Source organism: Filicampus tigris, chromosome 1 (assembly GCF_054856515.1).
Source record: "Filicampus tigris isolate MCC_2025a chromosome 1, RoL_Ftig_1.0, whole genome shotgun sequence".
Lineage (NCBI taxonomy): Eukaryota > Metazoa > Chordata > Actinopteri > Syngnathiformes > Syngnathidae > Filicampus > Filicampus tigris.
In genome coordinates, this window is record NC_141217.1 from 35,613,881 (window position 1) to 35,633,035 (window position 19,155).

A 19,155-nucleotide genomic window follows, 5' to 3' on the forward strand; every position below is an offset into this window, starting at 1 on the left:
GAAAAGAAAAGAAAACCCCCCATTCTTTTCCCTCATTACATATTAGGTTTCACATGCCAGATTGTTCTCCCTCTCAGCCACCCACTGCTTCCCCTATGTGAAGAAGCGCATTGCTGTCATGTACCAGCACCAGAGTGACCTCAGTCCCATCGAGGTCGCCATAGATGAGATGAGCGCCAAAGTGGCTGAACTGCAGTTGCTGTGCTCGGCCTCCGAGGTGGACATGATCCGGCTCCAGCTTAAACTGCAAGGCAGCGTCTGTGTTCAGGTGCATGCATCACGGTGTATGTATTCTATGTGGGAAGAGGGCTAGAGTTAATGAATACTTTTAGGATCCAGCATAATTTTATTATCAACATGTGCATGTGAGGCACACGCGCTTGGCCGTCTAAACTGGCGCATGTTGGTTTTCGCGCGGGTGCAAGCCTCCTCCTTAGACTCTTCTGTCGAATTCTCACTGGGCCTTTTCCCCATTGCAAAGAAACTTTCCAAATATGTCTGTTTATTTCACTCATTTTACTAGCTCGGGCGATCACGACAGAGACAACTTGACATGCATTAAAAATAAATGAAGTCAATCAGAGATGGATGGAACGGGGAAAATCTATTTCATGTGTACACACAATTTATGTAACCTGGAAAAAGTAATGCCATTGTGACACTCAAAAATATGTTTTCATTTACATTTGCTTGTAAAATAAATTCTGAGTTCAAAATGGGCTCTTATTAACAAAACAATTGCGACCGCATATTTTTGAGTGTCACAACATCTATATTTATTTTTTATTATTTTGTATTTTGGGTCACTTTTGAAAACGTCACCACATTTCAGGGTGAAAGAATGACATTTGAGGTATTCTTATTGCAGTCAAAGTGAGTCAAATTTGACCCAATCGTTATGTAGGGGTTAAAGAAGATCATTTGTGAAACTAAGCGTCCTTGGAAAAAAAAAACCCCAAAATGGTACAGCTTGATATCATCAGCAAAATATTGTTCATATAAATGATATGTACTGTTATGATCAACAAATCATCATCATCCCCAGGTCAATGCTGGTCCTCTTGCTTATGCCAGAGCCTTCTTAGATGACACTAGCGCCAAGAAATATCCGGACAATAAGGTCAAGCAGCTCAAAGAAGTCTTCAGGTAAGAACAGAAGCACCGTCATTCCTCTTTGCCGTTACTTTCTTTTATAGCTTCCATTGTGAATAGATTTATTGTAGCTTTCAATTGGCACTAAAAGCTTAGGCTGTGCTTTGGCAGGCATTTTGCGGAGGCCTGCGGCCAGGCACTGGGCATAAATGAGCGGTTGATTAAAGAGGATCAGCAGGAGTATCATGATGAATTGAAGGCCAACTACAGGGATCTGACCCGGGAGCTGTCACGCATCATGCATGAGCAGGTAATCGGGATGCTGATGGCGGATAGTCATTGAGATCATTGTTTTTCAAACTCTGTGCCGCGGCACACGGGTGTGCCTCGAGATATTGTCAGGTGTGCCGTGGGAAACTATCTAATTTGTGTGCCTGTGCGGTCTAGCGCCTGGCAGCGTAATCATGTAGTTACTACGTTGTAGTATTCTTCCATACCAGCAGGTGGCAGCAGCAGCATCTGCAGGTAGCTAATTGTCTTTGTTCAGAGACAAGCGAATTAGTGACGCATGTTTATCCAAACAGGCCCGTGTTGCACACTGAGTAAGTATCAATATGAAACATTATAAAAAAGTTTTTCTTTGTGTTTATTTAATTCCTATTCAAGACGTGATACTATAACGTTATTCTTTAATGTTGAAAAATGCTTGTATAAACAATATAACACTTATATTGTTCAAATAAGATTTTTTTTTTTTCACAATTTCAGCCGGTGGAGTGCCGCGGGATTTTTTTAATGAAATAAATATGCCTTGACTCAAAGTTTGAAAAACACTGATTTAGATGATGTGATGACATTTTGATTTTTATTTACAGCAGAATAGAGATTGTCTGAAAATGATTCGGGATCAGCGCAGGGCTGGCTCTTCAAGTCACTTTGCTCTTATCCTCTTAAAAAATGTTATAGACAGCGATGCCTTGAGATGCAAGTGACTCAACTCAGGAGTTTTTCAAGATACAAGCCCTTGGCCTGCTGATATTTATTGTTTGACTTGCAGCAAACTCAGCTCAACTCACTTCACAACAAGCAGCAATTAGTCAGATCAAATTAATGTTAAAAAAACAATAATTGTAAATGTAATTTCCATTTATTCCAATAGTGTCTTTAGTCACAAGGATGGTCATGGAACAAATTGAATTGTATAGTCATCTTGAAAAATGAACACATTTTGTCATCTTTAATGGTGAACTATTTCTTCCAGATCAACCCAGTGAATGATGGCACCAGGGCCTCTTTGTCAGACTCAATGGGCATCTTCAGTGCCATTAGTGGCGCACCCAACAGTGCTCCTATGTTCTGATATAGACATTTTCGCAGCAAGCTCCAAGCTCTCTCATCTTTGTCTTTTGAGATTCAGTCACTTCTCCATTTAAATTATTAAATAATTCAGTCACTTAAATTATTAAATAAGTGGCTGATGCAGAAAGCCGGCATCCACTGTTATTTCTTTCGGCTGCACTCTCCTGCTGTGATCGGCAGGTGCCAATCTTGTTTCCCGTGGAGACAACAGTTATTGATGTTCACGTTTTTACAATTTTCATCTGCCCGCCATTGATTTTAACCTTGTGTAATTACTGATCATCATGTACAGCACAAGAGTTCAGAAGACTCATGCGTACATCCGTGCGCCCATCTTGTATATACAGGAAGTCCTCAATTTACGAACGAGTTCCGTTCCTACACTGGCGATGTTACCTGAATTTCCACGTATGTTGGATTTCACTGTTAAAAGTCAAAATTTACGTCAAAATACTTTGCATGAAAAAGAAAACAAAAAAAAAACGAAAATACATTAAAATAAAAAGCATAAGATGATGTATTTAGCTTTACTGCTGAGATGGAGAAGAAGGAGAGGCGGGCGAAAAAGGCAAAGATACTGCCGGCGCGCAAACATACACAATCGAGACACTCTGCGCATGCGCAACCGCAAGGAATGCTGGTCTTTGTAGTACAATAAGTGCTTGTATGCGGAAGTGCGGTTCGGGGGCCAACAATTTTTATGAATAAGACCGTAGGGTCGAGGACGGAAGGGTATCCAGGTCGCGGGCGGGGAACTGACCGGCAAAAAAGAGTCAAGTGCCCAGTCTCTGGTGGTGATAAAGTCTACACACCCCTGTTGCAATGCTAGCTTTTTGTGCCATATAAAATGACACCGAGATAAATCATTTAAAAACGTACTCCACCATTAACCTATGACCCATAAAACTCAATTGAGAAAAAAAGGAAAACTTTTTGAGAGGGTGAGTAAAAATAAACAGATTAATGAGGTTGCGCAAGTGTGTACACAATTTTATAATTGGGTATTTAGCCTTGTTCATAATTAGTTCCAGTCCCAGCAAAAGAACAACAGCCCCGAAGCATGATACTGCCACCACCGTGCTTCAGGTATGGTGAAGAGCAACTACCTTTACGAAATATGGCCCAAAAAAATTCAACCATAGATTCATCAGACCATAACACATTTCTCATGTTTTAGGAAAGTTTTATTGCGGTGATTATTGGTGGATTTTTTTTTGGGGGGGGGGGGATAATTTAGGTTAGTCTCATTTTTTAACCATAAAAACCTGGCAATTGAACGGGAGTGTGCAGACTTGTTACATCACTGTACAACAAATTTAAGTCCTTTCATTTTGAAGGTGTGTGTGTGTGTGTGTGTGTGTGTGAGAAAGAGAGAAAGATGACAGTAATTCAGTCAAGCAACGATATCTTGTTGACCTTAAGGCAAAGACGCTGCTCCAGAGATGTGGTTGTTCGGTTACTCAGCCCAGATGTCAACAGTCCACACACAGAGAAGATGCGCTCCGCAAAAGCTTTGTGAGGCAGCGGCACTGATGAGATCCAGTGCCACAGGGGCAATTGGATAGAAAACCTCTCTTGCGCTCCAAAGCTGCAATGTCGTCTCACTAAATATCGCCTGTTTGGCATCCTTGGCATACTTCTTCATCTCAGTCAATGCTAGCTTGTCCAGGTATTCTCTATGGATATCCTTGTGAGCACTTCTAAGATGTACTTATCGATTCGTGGGGATTTAAACCTTGAGCAATGGACCCTTTCGAGGTCTCAGGATTATATTGCCCCGCGTCCATTTTGAATGGCTTGCTCCGCTACCGCTTCATTTGTTCCTCTTCGGTGAAGCAGGAAGGACGTTTGGCATGCCTACCGTGTGTGCTGTTGTTGGCTGTGCAAATCGAGGGGGTAAATACGGAAAAGGATTCCGCAGACTCCTGGGAGTGATCACCAATCAGAAATTTCACGCCCAGAAAAAAAGCGAAAGACGAAGGCGACTGTGGCCGGCTGCAATAAACAGAGCTAGCATACTGAAAACCGACAATCTTCGAATTTGCTTGGATCACTTTGTCACAGGTAAAGTATTCGCTGCTGAAATACGATCCTTCTTTGTTCACTTCTTCAACGTTCGTATTTTAATATCATTAGATAGACTACCCTGCTAAAAAAACAAAAATACAAAACTGACTGTCCGGTAGTGTCATGTGCTTTTGTTTTTCTTGCTAGTTACCCTGTGAGTAGCTGATGAGACCAGCTGGTAAACAAAACAAAACCACGCTGGTCTATGCTGTTTTTAATCTGGGTAGGCTGATTTCAAAATGATCGAACCAGAAAAGGGATTTAATATCGAGCATGTATCGTGTGTGCTTGTGTTGGTTGTTGGCCCGCTCCGAGAGTCTCTGGAAATGAAGCACTTTTGCTCACACAACCTTCCGGTGTCCATTGTGGAAATTGTAAACACTCACCTCACGAACACAGCCGGACACAAACCTGTCGTATGCCTCCATACTTTTATAATTCTGGAAGTCCTTCAAGCCACAGAATGTGCTTGGGTGGAAAATGAGGTAGTGGGACAAGATCAATGTACGTCACGACGGGCAGTGCTTGGGGACCAGTAATCCGATCTCGTTGTTTAAGTTTGTACGGGTCCAAATCGCCGATCAAACACAACTTGTCGGCATACCACACACTTGCCTGAAAGCTCAAAGTTTCTGTGTATTTCTCCATCGCAACAGACGGTTTAAATGCACTAAAAACACCCGTAAAAGAGTCCAAGTGACCAGCATACATGTTAGAGTGCTATTTTTACCCATCAAAAACAATTTAACTGGTGTCTTAAGGTACAACATGGCCAGGGAACAAATTCAACTTGTATCTCAAGCGACCACCTTAGCTATTTTGCGTATCGGACATGTGCAATACTTACAGTCCATATCATCGTGGCACTCAACTGTAGGAATAAACACACTTGCCAATAACTTTGGCTACACAACACAAGGGTGTGCTAGCTTGTCACGGAAAAATGAGTTTCTGTCTATTTGATGATGCCTTTTATTACGTGTGAGATCAACGTGACGTTACATTTGGGGCATACCGTATGCACCTACCTTTAGTCTTAATGAGATGTTATTTTGTGAAAAAAAAAATGCATTTTAGAGCCGCCAATAAAGTGTTTTACAAATGAATATGATTCAATTGATTTTTAAGTCTGGACATTGAGCAGAGCAGACGCACGAGTATTGACAAGAGACAGATGTGCCTAATGATGAGACCGGGGAAAGGCACATAAAGGAGCACGGATACAAAACAAAATAAAGTACAAATTGTGCACCTGACGCTTTTGACCTTTGCCTCTTGATGTTTACAATTGATACATTTACGATTACATTTATGATTTGCATGTAGAAAACCGTTTCACTAGCATTATTTTTGGGTGAATCGTTCCCGTGTGCTGCTTCACATATCGTACATACCAAAAATCGTCACAGCGCGACTGTTTGTCATGTGAAAAATTTGACCACTGCCTTTATAGGGGGCAGACTGGAGCAAGGTTATTTTAGTTAAAAACTATTAACGAAATAACAAAAACTAAAATTGAAAAAACATTTTCGTTAACAAAATAAAATGCTTTTAAAAAGACGAAAACTAACTGAAACTACATTTTTAAAGTAACTAAACCTAAATATGATTTTAGCGAAAATGTCGTTTCTTTTCATCGTTGGCAATTAATTTAATACATGAGCCTTTTGGGTTGAGTTTGAATCTATTTATTTCGATATTACTGCAAGGTCGTTAGCCAGAAGAAGAGAAGGTCGAACATCCGTCTGGGAGTTGTGGTCCTCTGAATGTGTGCCGCACAGAAGCAACGTCATCAAGTAGTAGCCAATAAAAAAGAGCCAAAAGATGATATCGCTAATAGGAGACAACTTTGGTGGTTTTGGCTCGAATGGCTCCCCATCTTTTGTTGTTTAACTCATCCCGAAACGCAACGCGAGGTAAAACGTACTTTCCTTTTTAGCTTCATACATGGAAAAAAAAAAAATATATAGTGTATAAAAAAATAGTACACTGTACACCCACCTTAATACTTCCTATTTAAGAGTCCATTTAATACGATGACATGCTGCAGGAAGACACCTTCGCAGAAGTGGCTCCTCCTCAAAACCCAGCCCGGTTGGTCAATGTAGAAATCTCCATAGCAGTAGATGGTCCACCTCAGATCTTGTCCAGATCACTCGGTGCAGATCGTGTCCAGATCAGAATCCGTACCGCAACATCCAATTGAGTCATCGTCACGCCCCCTCTCCAAACCGTGAAGGAGAGGGGAAGGACAAACAGAAGTTGTTGTTATCCTTTCGCCTCTTCCCCTCAGGTATTGAATCAGTGAACTTACGTTGCTTATTCACAGTCATATCAATTCTTGTGAAAGACTTTCTCTCCACTCGCCTCCATGTGCTTGAATAGTGGTAAAAGTGGGTCATTGTTGTCTTCAACTGGACTTTGTTCACTTCTGCTGTAATTTTCGTAGATGGCTTGAGTCCTGACAGTCATTGTAAAAATACTTTGCAGGAGTGAAAAGTAAGTTCAATGTTCAGGTATTAGAGACAATATCCTGTGAGATTTGGGTGGAGATGGTCTGGTTTGAAAAGGTCCAGTCTATTGAGGAAAGGAGTGAGGATGTCCGCATAGGGGATGTCTCTGCTGTGACGGTATCCTTGGCTTGGAGGAGCAAAGACTTACCCGAAACGCTGACCTTCTTGTTTTGATTCTAGGATAGCGAGATGTGGTAATATTTAAGTCTCTTCGACTGCTGCAGTTAGTGGGTGCACATTCCAACGTGGACAACCACGGCGGAGATGGACGGACGTTCAGACAGCAGCTGGGGGATGACATCATTAATATCCATAACAAGTACACATGGATGACAGGAAGTGCTACGTCTCCTTATCTTCATATGGCGAACCGTGGATGTCCCGATTATGAGCACAGGGGAGTCCTTGCCTGAGATAACCAAAATGGCTCCCAACACCACAAGGCCCGCAGCAGGATGCCATGTGGCCGGTGACAAGGGGCGAAGCGGGGGGGACACGGCGCCCGCGTGAATATTAGAATAGAGGTGCGCCATGAGCGTGAAGCCGATGGAGCAGGAGGGATTCAGGATTTCTCTGCTAAGGCAGAAGAATTCTCTTAGTCCAAAAGGGACAATCTATTACTCAAATGAATGTGGTGTATGAGAGAAGAGTGGGCAGCTCTCCTACCACGAGCGAAAACCAGCAACAAGGGTCCGGATGCAGATGGGATGGAGAATTCCGGCGCTTTCCCTTGGCGGATTCGGTTGTGGTTGTCAGAGTTGTAGTCCGGAGGAGCAGTGGAAGCGGTAGCTTCGAGTTCCAATTCAATTCAACCGACACGACTTTCCTATAAGGAAGCAAAGTCAAGGGGACTCTGCGGTGGGCTCTCCCGACTCTGGGGTTGAAGTCGCTGAGGAAGCCAAAACGCTTCACTGTGGCAGGGCCCTGACTTGGATGAGATTCGACGGAAGTTCCTTAAGGCTCCAATTGTTGTGGGACTGTGTTGGCTGACACCCTTCTGCAACATCATGCGGACACATTGGGGACATTGCTTCTGGGTTAGCAAATCAGGGTGGTGGTTCACCTTTTTAAGAAGGGTGTGTTCCATTTTCTGGGGGCTCATACCCTTCAGCCTCCCTGGTAAGGTATCTTCAGGGGTGCTGGGAAAGAGCTTCCAACAGGAAGTCAAATGTCACATTCAGGAGGAGCAGTGTGGTTTTCATCTCGGCTGCGCAACAGTCGACCGGCGCTATACCCTCAGCATGGGAGTTCGTCCAACCAGCCTACATGTCCTTTGTGGACTTGACGAAGGTGATCAAGTGTTCACCTCGAGGAGTCCTGTGGGCGGTTCTTGGGGAGAATTGGGTACCGAACCCCCTGATACAGGCTATTTGACTTTGTGAGTGTGTGACGTGTTGTCCAACTTGAGTCATCGATGCCTACGATCAAGAAATTGAAGCACGGTTCAGTCTTTAATTGACAATATACAATAAGTGCAAAAGCGTTGATAAAAAAAATAGAGTGGTTTTGTGTCCTCTGTTTATTCCCCTAAAAGTATGAGACAGGAGAGTCGCTCGAAGGAAGCTTCTCAGCCCCTCCACACACACACACACACACACACACAGTTCCCCATACCAAACAAATATGTGATTTTGCAATCAAAACACTTCATTTATCCCAGAAGGGCACTTTAAAAAGCATGAGCAGCATCTTTATAAAAGGACAGACAAAACATAAAGACAAAGTTGCACATAAAGTGCAAAATCTATAAATATAATCCGCACAATGAATGTTTGTGAAACTCGACGTGTGTCAGAGGCATGATCTTCAATTCACCACCTCACCGACAGCATCGCTGAATTTTCTTGTCCCCCCCCCCCCCAAAAAAAAAATGTGCGTACGGACAGGTTAAAGCGTCCGTACATGTGCGCACTGTTTCCCCTCAATTTTGGGGGGAGGGAGTCACATACTTAACGCACCACATTGCGTACGCACCTTTCACGCCTGTTTTGTGCGCATGCAGCTTTGATAAATCCGGACGCTGTACGCTTGCGCAATTTCTCCCGTCAAGTTTTTTTTTTTTTTTTTGATAAGTCACATACTTTGCGCAGGAAGTTGCGTATGCATCTTTCACGCCCTGTTTTGTGCATACGCAGCATTGGTAAGTGAGACCCCAGGTCGGGCTGGAGCTCTTGCCCCAGGTGGAGGAGTTCAAGTATCCTGGGGTCTTGTTCATAAGCGAGTCAAGACTGCAGTGCCTGCAATAACGGTCTGTTACGGTAAAGAAGGAGTTGAGTCAAAAGGTGAAGTTTTCGATTTACTGAACTGTGGGTCGTGACCAAAAAAAAAAAAAAAAAAAAAAAAAAAAAAAAAACAAGATCACAGATACAAATGAGTTTTCGTCACAGGGTGTCTGGGTTCTCCCTTAAAGATAGTGTGAGAAGCTTGTTCTTTTGGGAAGGGCTGAGAGCCGAGCTGCTGCACTTTCTACAGGTTGATCATGTATTAGTAACTTGGCAAATGAATAATTCTTTTTCTGGATTCACCGGTGCACGGGCATCCCATTGGCTTCCTCACAACTTGTACATCACAATCGAACTGATGTTGCTGAAACTGTGCGAGAATACCTTTCTTATCATTTTGAATGACTGCGTGAGGTAAAGTGCACACATACATTACACACATGCAGACATTACGCGCTTGCACAATTACACTGTGAATGATCGGCCAGTATATAACCTACCTTATCTGCACATTTAGCCTTGATAACAAGCATACACGGTTCATCCACGTGCATTTTCAGTTTGTGACTTGCACCCAAGCTATCGGCAGATGGGAGGTTATAAAAGCTCACCTTGCTCGCTTCAACTTTTAAGAGACTTGATGTATTGAGGGATTTGAGCAGCGAGGGGGAAAAGATCTCACCGTACACATTCAGCAATGGCAGGTGAGTCTGATTTTAAATGGTCCGTACATGAAAAATGAACAAAAACATTTCTAATCGTAGGTGATGTGTATCTACGTCACATTTAAACCAGTAAAATTAAGCTGCACTGGTATTTTACCTGAAATCGGTTTTATTACTTCATTTTTTTTTACAGGGAAAGGTGAAATGGGGACGTCCAAGTCAAAAAGTGTAAGTAGTGTATAATTTTTTTTTTTCAAATGTAGGAAATATACAATCTTGACAGGATAAATAAAAGGACGTGTTTTTTTTTTTTTTCTTTTCTAATATTAGTCTGCCTGGCATCACCAAAGCACTAATAGCAATATAAATGTCATCTCTTACAGGCTTTGATATGTGGCTACCCAGTTAGCATCCTTTTTATCGTGGTCAATGAGTTTTGTGAGCGCTTCTCGTACTATGGCATGCGAAGTGAGTATCTTTGTTGGCACGCAGTGAATACCAATTTGACGAACATAATTAAAGGAATGATCGGAAGACATTGGACGGTGTCAAATGCAGATGTGACTCGTCTGTGCTATAAAATCCTTTTGAACTGTCTCTCTCCCTCCCCTGCATGCAGCTGTGCTGGTGCTTTACTTTAAGTACTTCCTGAGATGGGATGATGACTTTGCCACCACAATCTACCATACCTTTGTTGCCCTCTGCTACCTGACCCCAATCCTGGGTGCCATTGTGGCCGACTCATGGCTGGGCAAGTTCAAGTGGGTCTCACAGCACTTTTGTCTGATCGCAATCAGAAAAGAAAGGTCCCTAACTTCTTCACCCGTTCCCCCGTGCAAGGACTATCGTTTACCTGTCCATCGTGTACGCGTTGGGGCAGGTGGTCCTAGCCGTCAGCGCCATCCATGACATCACAGACACCGACCACGACGGAACCCCGGACAACATGACTTTCCACATGTAAGCGCTCAGGCACCGCCGTGCGCAAAAGTTGTGAGACGCATGAAACTTTACTGGTGGTATTTTCTCCCTTCAGAGCTCTGTCCATGGTGGGTTTGCTTCTTATAGCTCTGGGAACAGGAGGCATTAAACCTTGTGTTGCAGCCTTTGGTGGAGACCAGTTTGAAGATCATCAGGTAGGGTAGTTTAGTGGGAAACCACCTGAACCATGAATTCAACGCAAGGGCTTGGGGCCAAGATTGGTTTTCTTCTAAGGGCCTATACAGAAAATCAAAGGATGCAAGGGCCCCACATAAAACGTTGAAACCAATCCATCAATGTACATCAAGCTATGTTAGGCAATTATATTTTCTTTTGATATCTAGTAAATATATGTATTTCATACATACAATACAAAAAACAGTAGAGGTCAATTAATTTTCAGGACGCTATCCCTGCTGTTATATGAATTCGGTCTTGGTTTGGGAAAATGTGTTATGGGTGTGATAAAACCAAGGTTGAAATTTTTCGACGACGTCGAGGAAATTGTGAAAAGTTTGAAATAGTAGTCAGTGTTTGCACAGAACCTTCCGGCTTCTGCGAGAAAAATACTTTTTAAAAAAACGACAGGGTCCAAACAATTAGACTGTGCTTGTGGGCATTTTTGCTTTTGTACTGTCGTTACTCCAAAAATCTCTGACTGATTTGGATTGCAGAATTTCAATTGGAAGTCTAACTTAAACTATTTACTTTGTCCTTTGAAAAAAAAAAAAAAGCATTGCTTATACAGTTCGGCAACATCCAAAACTCGTATGACAAATTTCCTGCCGCATACGCCACATGTTGTGAACAAGGCAGGGTATGACTATTTATCTCGTTAACGCACTTATCTGATGCTTCTTCGCAATTTTTTTTTTTTTTTTGCTGAGCTGTTTATTACCAATAGGACCATCTGTTTCACTGGCTTGAGAACATTGTCCAAGGCCAAGTACAAAGATTACTGCATGTTGCATAAGAGCACTTGTTGATCTTTTTGACATCTCGCCTCCAACAGGAGAAGCAAAGAAGCACCTTTTTTTCCATTTTCTACCTGTCCATCAATGCAGGAAGTCTGCTGTCCACTGTCATCACCCCTATCCTCAGAGGTATGGCTTGACATACATATAAAAAAAGGAATGTTCAAAAGAAGGTTTTGAATGGACAGCTGGAATCATTTGTTTTGTGTGTGTGTGTGTGTGTGTGTGTGTTGCATTGTAGCTCAGGAGTGCGGGATCCACAGCCAGCAGAAATGTTACCCACTGGCTTTTGGCGTCCCTGCAGCCCTCATGGCGGTCGCTCTGAGTAAGAACCGACAGTTTTCAAGTTATCCCTTCCGAGACTGTTAAGCAAGAACATTGTAATTCTGAATACAAACTAAAACAAGAAGGCAAAGTTGGCTGCTGTTTTTTTTTTTTTTTCAATTTTGTATTTTTTTTTTTTTATGTCAGAGCAAGAACCCAATATAGTTTGAAATCCAGTGTCAGAAGCCTGAGGCAGCTGGGGTCAAAACTGAGAGGGGTATTTATTATTAGGTGCCGATCACATTTTCGACTTATTTTCTCCTCAAAACTGTAAATATTTAATTTGACCTTGTTGACCCCGTGGAACAATTTCCGACACAATATGAGAGAAGCCGGAATGAAACTTTTTCAATCGTGACTCGGTGCCAATTCTTTTGTTTATTATGATTATTGTGTGCGTGCGTGTGTTTCTATATGCAGTCGTGTTCATTATGGGGAGTGGAATGTACAATAAGACTGCTCCTCAGGGAAACATCATGGTGAAAGTCTGCAAATGCATCGGGGTATGTGCGTCTAGCAAAAACATCACTTTGGAATATGTGGTTCATTCGAAAAAAAAAAATCTTTCTCTCTTATTAAATGTACACGGAATTGTTTTTCCTCTGCTGCAGTTTGCTGTCAGTAACCGCTTCAGGCATCGTCATCCAGCATACCCGAAAAGAGAGCACTGGATGGACTGGGCTGAAGAAAAATATGACGTAAGATCTGAATATTCACACACAAAATACCTGAAGTCACATTCCTAGAAATTCTGTCTGAAAGCCAACCCAAAATACCAATTTATAAAAAAAAACAACTCTTAAAAAAAATGTTGAGTGAACTCAAATTGAACTCAAGACAACAAACTTTGATAAACGTTTAAGTTGGACAATTCAACAACATATTTACAATTTTGTTGAAGTGAAAATTGAATTTCCTGCATTTTCAACAAAGAAATAAGAGTTTATAATAAGAATAATAATAGCTAATTGTCCCTTGTATTGTCTTGGCAACTTAAAGATGTAAAGAATTAAAACCAACTCAGCAATTATGTATTATCGGTATGTATTATGAATGATGTAAAACTGGGTAGTTTTGTACTAAACAACCCCCAAAATTGGTCTGTTTTCTACAAAACAACCAAAAAGGTGTGTCAAATTGACCCAATTAGTGGACGGGAATCTTTTTGACACAAAATTGTGTTGCCAACTGTTTTTAGAGTGTTGATCTTCAGGTAGATCATTGTCATAACAAAAGACACTTGAAAATCACTTAACAAATAAGAAGACAAGATGAACATTAGTGGATTACAAACAGTGGAATATCGTCGCTGAATCTCCAATTTTGGAAACGTTTTTAATTTTTACATTAATGTGATGTCTGTAACGCGGAAACATCATTCATGTAAAAATAAGAAAATGAAAATGGAGATAAGTGTTTTTCACATGACAGCGACGATATGTAAATAGATAATGTAACAATACTCATAGGTATATATTCTTTATCCTCTACAAAGAACTATTCATTTCATTGCAGCTTACTTAAAACTGTGACCATCTCTATGTATATGTCTATAGGTTAATCAATTGAACGCTCAAAATTGGCCACAGGTGGCCTGCTAGTGCGCACACCCGAACGGGATGCACAATGTCCATTGAATTGAAGCAGAAAATATGGAAAAAAAAAGGGTTACATTCTTGACATTTTAGCTATTTAATGAATTAGTGTATGTATTATTTATTTTATTTTAAATTATGTCATTAATGTATGTTTTTATGAATGTATGAATTATAGATTTTTTAATTAAAAAACACTGTATTTCCCAGTTTTTGTTGGTATTTGTTTGAGAGGCTGAAACAACGAGTAAATACAGTATCCATTCATGCCTGTGGCGAAAGATGATTTGACGAAATGAATCCAAATCATATCTCAGAGCACCACTGTACACCGCATTAAGCCAGAGTCCATTCACCATCTGACTGGATGGAAAAAGAATAACTCACCTGACTCAAACAGGTTGTTCAATTTGTCCTTTGGCTTCTGCGGCGATGATATCGCTCACTGTAAACTGTTTATCATGAAGATGTTGTTGTTTTATTTATTTATTTTTGATTTATCATTACATGCAAGAATAACATTCCTTCCCCCTGCTTGTTGTTGTAGAAACTTTTGATTGCCCAGGTGAAAATGGTGGTTAAGGTGCTGTTCCTCTACATCCCCCTACCAATGTTCTGGGCTCTCTTTGACCAGCAGGTGACTAGTAGCCAATGACCCCCCCCCCCCCCCCCCCCCGGTCCCGCCTCACTATCTTATTCATGGGTTACAGGAGTAAACATTGCCAAGGCAGTTCTGCTTAAAGAGAAGTTGTGTTTCCTCCACAGGGATCGAGATGGACCCTCCAGGCGACTACCATGGATGGCGATTTTGTAAGTCATGAGTGATAAGAATACCTGTTTTAAAGTTCCAAAAACAATGCTTACGATCAATTCTGTTTTCAATAGGGAATCCTTGTTATCCAGCCTGACCAGATGCAGGTGCGTTGTTTTTGTGACGAATCATCGACAGGATCTTTTTAGAGTAAAGTGAGTAAGTGACATTGTCGCCCGCCAGACGGTCAACCCCATTTTGATCCTAATTCTGGTGCCGATCGTGGACAGCGTGCTGTACCCACTCATCTCCAAGTGCAAGTTAAACTTCACGTGAGTGTTGCAGTCATGCCCAATGTCTTTAGCCTTCCACTTCCTCCTTTCACCTTGATGGGAGTATACCGAGGGTCCTTAAAATACCGAGTTACGTTCCTATGGCGACGATGTAAGCCCAATTTCACTAACCTTCACTACCGCTGTAGTAAAGTCATTTTTACAGTAAATATTTATACGAACGCGGCAACATTCGTCGTGCAACATTTGTAACCTCAAAACGTCGTGTGTCGGTACTCTCATAAACCGTGCCACCCCCCCCCCCCCCATATATTTGCGGGGGGGCCAAAGTCAGCTTGATTAAGCTCTCGCTCAGAGGTTCTAAAAATTTTTAAACCAACATGAAATATTAACAGCATTAAAATACCGGGCGGGGCATAGTAGGCCCAAGTGTTCATCCAAAACTTTATTCCGAAATAGAATATTTGGTATTATTGTAAGACTGAGAGCTATGTAGGCTCCAGCACGCCCCGCGAACCTTGTGAGGATAAACGGTTTGGATAATGAATGGATTGATATGTCCTATGCAGGCCCACTAGTTGAAACAAGGCATTCTGATTTTTATTATGTTTGTGGAATAAGAGTTAATCCACTCGTTTTTAACCATCTCAGGGGGCGGCCATTTTGTCACTTCTGTCGATTGAAAATGACATTGAAGTTGCTCAGGGCTCAAGCCTAACCCTAACCCTAACCCTAACCCTAACCCCCAGAGATGGCTAAAAACAGGTGGATTTTGCTGCTTAACTCATATTCCAGAAAAAAACAATATTAATCAGAATGCCTTGTCTCAACTAGTTGGCCTGCATAGAGCATATTCTTAAAAAAATATATTTGGGCTGACTTAGTCTTTAAATAACTGAACTGTACTTTGGTAGTTTGGTCCCATTAGTGGGAGCCCTCGTATCACGACTTAGCGCACGCTTTAAGAATCGCTGCTTTAGCTGGTTCTTGGCCATGAACCTTAAAAGTGGATAGATTGTTGTCAGTGTATTTCATTTGTGCATACTGTATTGCAGTCCGTTGAAAAGGATGACGGTGGGGATGTTCCTCGCCGCTTTGGCGTTTATCGCCGCAGGCTTGGTTCAGATCCAGATTGATGTGAGCGTGACACCCGCGGCAACATTCACACACAAAAAAGCCCGTGACGTTTTTCCAGACCTTTTGTTCACTCTTACCTTCAGCAAACCATGCCCACCTTTCCATTAAGCACCGAGAACCAAGTGAAGTTCCTCAACATGCTGAACAAGCCGTTAGACATCAAGGCTGGGTCACAATCATTGAAGTTGGATGCTTTCACGGTAATTAAGCACACCGATGACATGATCCACTCAATGCAAGTCACCCGGCTGACCTACTGATTCATTTCCCCTTCGTCAGGCCAGCAGTGACTACCTGACCTTTGATGACTCATTTTCTCTGGAACTGGGTCCCGGCGCCATTTATCCGATGAGTTTAAGTGACGGGTCTCGGAATACGGTGGTGATCCTTCAGGACGAGGCTCTGCCCAGACCAGAAGTGGTAAGGAAGGAAAGCAAATTAGGTCTGGGAAGCGTGTCGATAACTTGAATCTAAAGTGTAAATTCCTTCCAGTTTGATGACATCACAGCCAAGCCAGAACAGGGTGCTAATTCTATAAGGCAAGTTAATGATGTTTAATTTTGTCACATCGAATCATATTGCCACTCATTTGTCCTCCGTCTCCAGATTTTTCAATGGCCTCGACTCCACTTTGAATATAACAGTCGGTAATCTGGACTTCAAGGGCGTTAGTGCTTCAAACATGTCCAAATATTTGGCAGTACCGCACGGGAAGTACGTGAGGAGCTTTATTTCCTATTTTTATTTTTTTTTCTCAGTTCGCATGTGAAAATCAACATGAACATCAACATGCCCTGACCGGTGCCTTTTGTCTTTACGCAATCAGCGCACAGTTCGTGATCAAGAACAACACAGGACACGGGTGTGTCTACAACCGGCAACTCGGCTTCGGCAGCTCTTACACCTTGATCATCCCGCCCACTTTCTCGTTCGGAACAAATGTAACAACGCATTTATTGGACACGCGTACGCTTGGGAGAGCTACCTTCTCCGCTAAGGCTGTGCATCACGGTGATTTGTCGTTTGTCCTCCAGTGTGAAAAGGATATCCGTCAAGTGACTGACATCAGACCAAACTCGATCCACATGGCCTGGCAGATTCCTCAGTACTTCCTCATCACAGCAGGAGAAGTGGTCTTTTCTGTTACAGGCCTGGAATTCTCCTACTCGCAGGTACATCCATACGAAAACAGCTCAGACATTGCATTGACGCAAACGGTTTTGACACTTGTCACCCTCCAATTTCTTTTGCATTTATCATAATTGGTCTTGTAAGGGATTGCAGTCTTGATGGTCATACAATTGATATTAAAATGGAAAGTTAAAAATGTGCGCTCAACCTTGAATGTGATTTTGACAAGTAGGAAAAGGGTGCAATTTAGGACTAAATGCAGCTCACTTTCCTGTGCACATTCCATCCTTCTGCATGATAATGGGTTGGAATCTAAATTTGCTGATCCGTCATTCGTCAGTCTGTCATTTTTTTTTTTGGTGACAATCTGAATTGTAATCGTCAGTCCGTCAGTTAAGTCCGTCAGTTAGTCTGTCCGAAGTCACTGACGGACGCGGTTAGTGATGATCGCACTGACGGATGAAAATCCTTTTCCATCACTGCTTAGTCCATCATTTTTAAAAAGGGTTCCCCTCGTCAGCAAGACGGGCGTCCGTCAGTCTGCATGCCCACCTCTGTACCGTTCAGTTGTATTTGACTTTACTAGTTCAGCATTTGCAATCAATCTTTTGGAACTATTTGTTTCAAACATGTATTTAGGTCAACATTTGATGTAACTTTAATGTTCAATAAATTTAAATTAAGCGTAGTTGTTGATTTTCCGATATTTAAGTGCTGTTTTAACGTTCAGACATTGGATAATGTTATGGAAGCTTAAAATATTGCTTCATAGGAATAAAACCTCTGTTTCCGGTGAAATATTTATAATATTCATATATTAATATTATAATATTTCATACAGATAATTTACGGTCTGTCTTATTGTTCAAATAAGCTATGTCCAAACTGTAACTTCCTCCCAGGCGCCCAGCAACATGAAGTCAGTGCTGCAGGCCGGTTGGCTGTTAACGGTTGCTGTTGGTAATATAATTGTGCTTATTGTTGCTGAGGCAGCAACACTTAAAGATCAGGTGAGTGCTTTCGAATGTCGAAATATATAAATAATCATGATGATGATGATAACCGTACTATTTGTGTGCACCAGTGGGCCGAGTACATTCTCTTTGCCTCCTTGCTGGTGGCGGTGTGCATCAGCTTTGCCATCATGGCCTACTTCTACACGTACAGTGACCCAACCAAGATCGAAACTCAGTTCAGAGAGCTGGAGCCCAAGGATAAGCGGAAGAACACGGACGGAAAGGACTCAGTTGAGCGGCGCGACGAAGAAAAGTGTTCTGATTCCAGCTCGGATGAGGAGGAGGAATTCACACAGACCAAATTGTAAAATAAACAAACAAACGTCGAGAATCAGACCCACACTATTTACCTTTGTATTTAAACGCTGCTGGTTCTGTGTTTCTTGTCATATGTTGGATGTCAAAAGTGACTTTGATCTGTGTTTGGTAACTTGATTTGCGATTTGCAGGAGGTAGGTTTCCACGCGAGTGTAGTGTACTGAGTGCATTGTAGTTTGTCCTGTTACTGTAAACTCGTGATCAAATGGCTTATTTTGCACTGTGTTGCAGCAACTTATAATTGTTTTATTTTTGTTTTTGTTTTCGTTTGTAATGTGCTACGTAGGGGGTTGTAGGCGTTGCATTGTGTTGTATTTTTATTTAATTTATGGCAAATTTGTTTTCTCATCAGGATGACTTTTGATTTTTCCAATATATACTCTCATTTTTTTTTTTTTTTTTCAAAAGCCTGAAGTCGATTTGTGTTGCATTTTTATATGGAGTATGCATGATGGCAGCATGTTGCAGCACTTTGGGAGACCAACACTCTCTCACACACACAATATTTTCTTTGAAATGTGAATTATAAACAAATAAGGATACGTCAACATCAAGGAATATTAACATCTAAGGAAAAAGAAAGAAAAAAACAAAACACAAAGCATGCACAAAAGGAAAAAAAAAAAAGCAATAATGTTGCCTTTGCTTCCCAGTGTGCTTGCTCTGTTTTTGTTACGGATTAGATTGTTCAATTATTTAAGTGTTGCCTTGTCTGAT

General features: G+C 41.7%; 2 protein-coding genes across 10 annotated transcripts in view; both read left to right on the forward strand.

Moving 5' to 3' along the window:
• Positions 1–2,583, forward strand: part of LOC147153860 (dedicator of cytokinesis protein 9-like) — a 39,306-nt gene extending 36,723 nt beyond the window's left edge. For all 6 annotated transcript variants that reach the window (XM_086036750.1, XM_086036768.1, XM_086036776.1 and 3 more), the window contains exons 49-52: positions 78–268; positions 1,046–1,146; positions 1,264–1,402; positions 2,354–2,583. In XM_086036750.1, the coding sequence (XP_085892876.1) occupies positions 78–268; positions 1,046–1,146; positions 1,264–1,402; positions 2,354–2,452 (530 nt within the window). In that variant the 3' untranslated portion in view covers positions 2,453–2,583. The remainder of the gene's footprint in view (positions 1–77; positions 269–1,045; positions 1,147–1,263; positions 1,403–2,353) is intronic.
• Positions 2,584–7,344: 4,761 nt separating this feature from the next.
• Positions 7,345–18,852, forward strand: slc15a1b (solute carrier family 15 member 1b). Of its 4 annotated transcripts, none has more exons than XM_086036824.1 (23): positions 7,345–9,313; positions 9,814–10,146; positions 10,302–10,386; positions 10,538–10,679; positions 10,759–10,878; positions 10,955–11,054; positions 11,912–12,002; positions 12,115–12,198; positions 12,618–12,700; positions 12,809–12,895; positions 14,340–14,429; positions 14,558–14,602; positions 14,678–14,710; positions 14,787–14,875; positions 15,892–15,973; positions 16,057–16,173; positions 16,253–16,393; positions 16,466–16,512; positions 16,580–16,687; positions 16,800–16,914; positions 17,008–17,145; positions 18,007–18,114; positions 18,189–18,852. In XM_086036824.1, exons 2-23 carry the CDS (start codon positions 10,021–10,023, stop codon positions 18,426–18,428), a joined length of 2,271 nt encoding a protein of 756 aa, XP_085892950.1. In that variant the 5' UTR covers positions 7,345–9,313; positions 9,814–10,020; the 3' UTR covers positions 18,429–18,852. The 4 variants fall into 4 exon arrangements, with proteins under 4 accessions (XP_085892950.1, XP_085892960.1, XP_085892940.1 ...); XM_086036834.1 differs by lacking the exon at positions 7,345–9,313 and having other exon boundaries at positions 9,368–9,957; positions 10,112–10,146; XM_086036814.1 differs by lacking the exon at positions 7,345–9,313 and adding an exon at positions 9,368–9,667.
• Positions 18,853–19,155: the final 303 nt, after the last annotated feature.

Bases quoted from the DNA above. Each gene is read 5' to 3' on its own strand.
- slc15a1b (XM_086036824.1), top strand. From the start codon at position 10,021: ATGTGTATCTACGTCACATTTAAACCAGTAAAATTAAGCTGCACTGGT. The intron at 16,513-16,579 runs GCAAGTTAATGA...CTCCGTCTCCAG, and splicing joins CAGGGTGCTAATTCTATAAG to ATTTTTCAATGGCCTCGACT. The intron at 16,915-17,007 runs GTAACAACGCAT...TTTGTCCTCCAG, and splicing joins CTTTCTCGTTCGGAACAAAT to TGTGAAAAGGATATCCGTCA.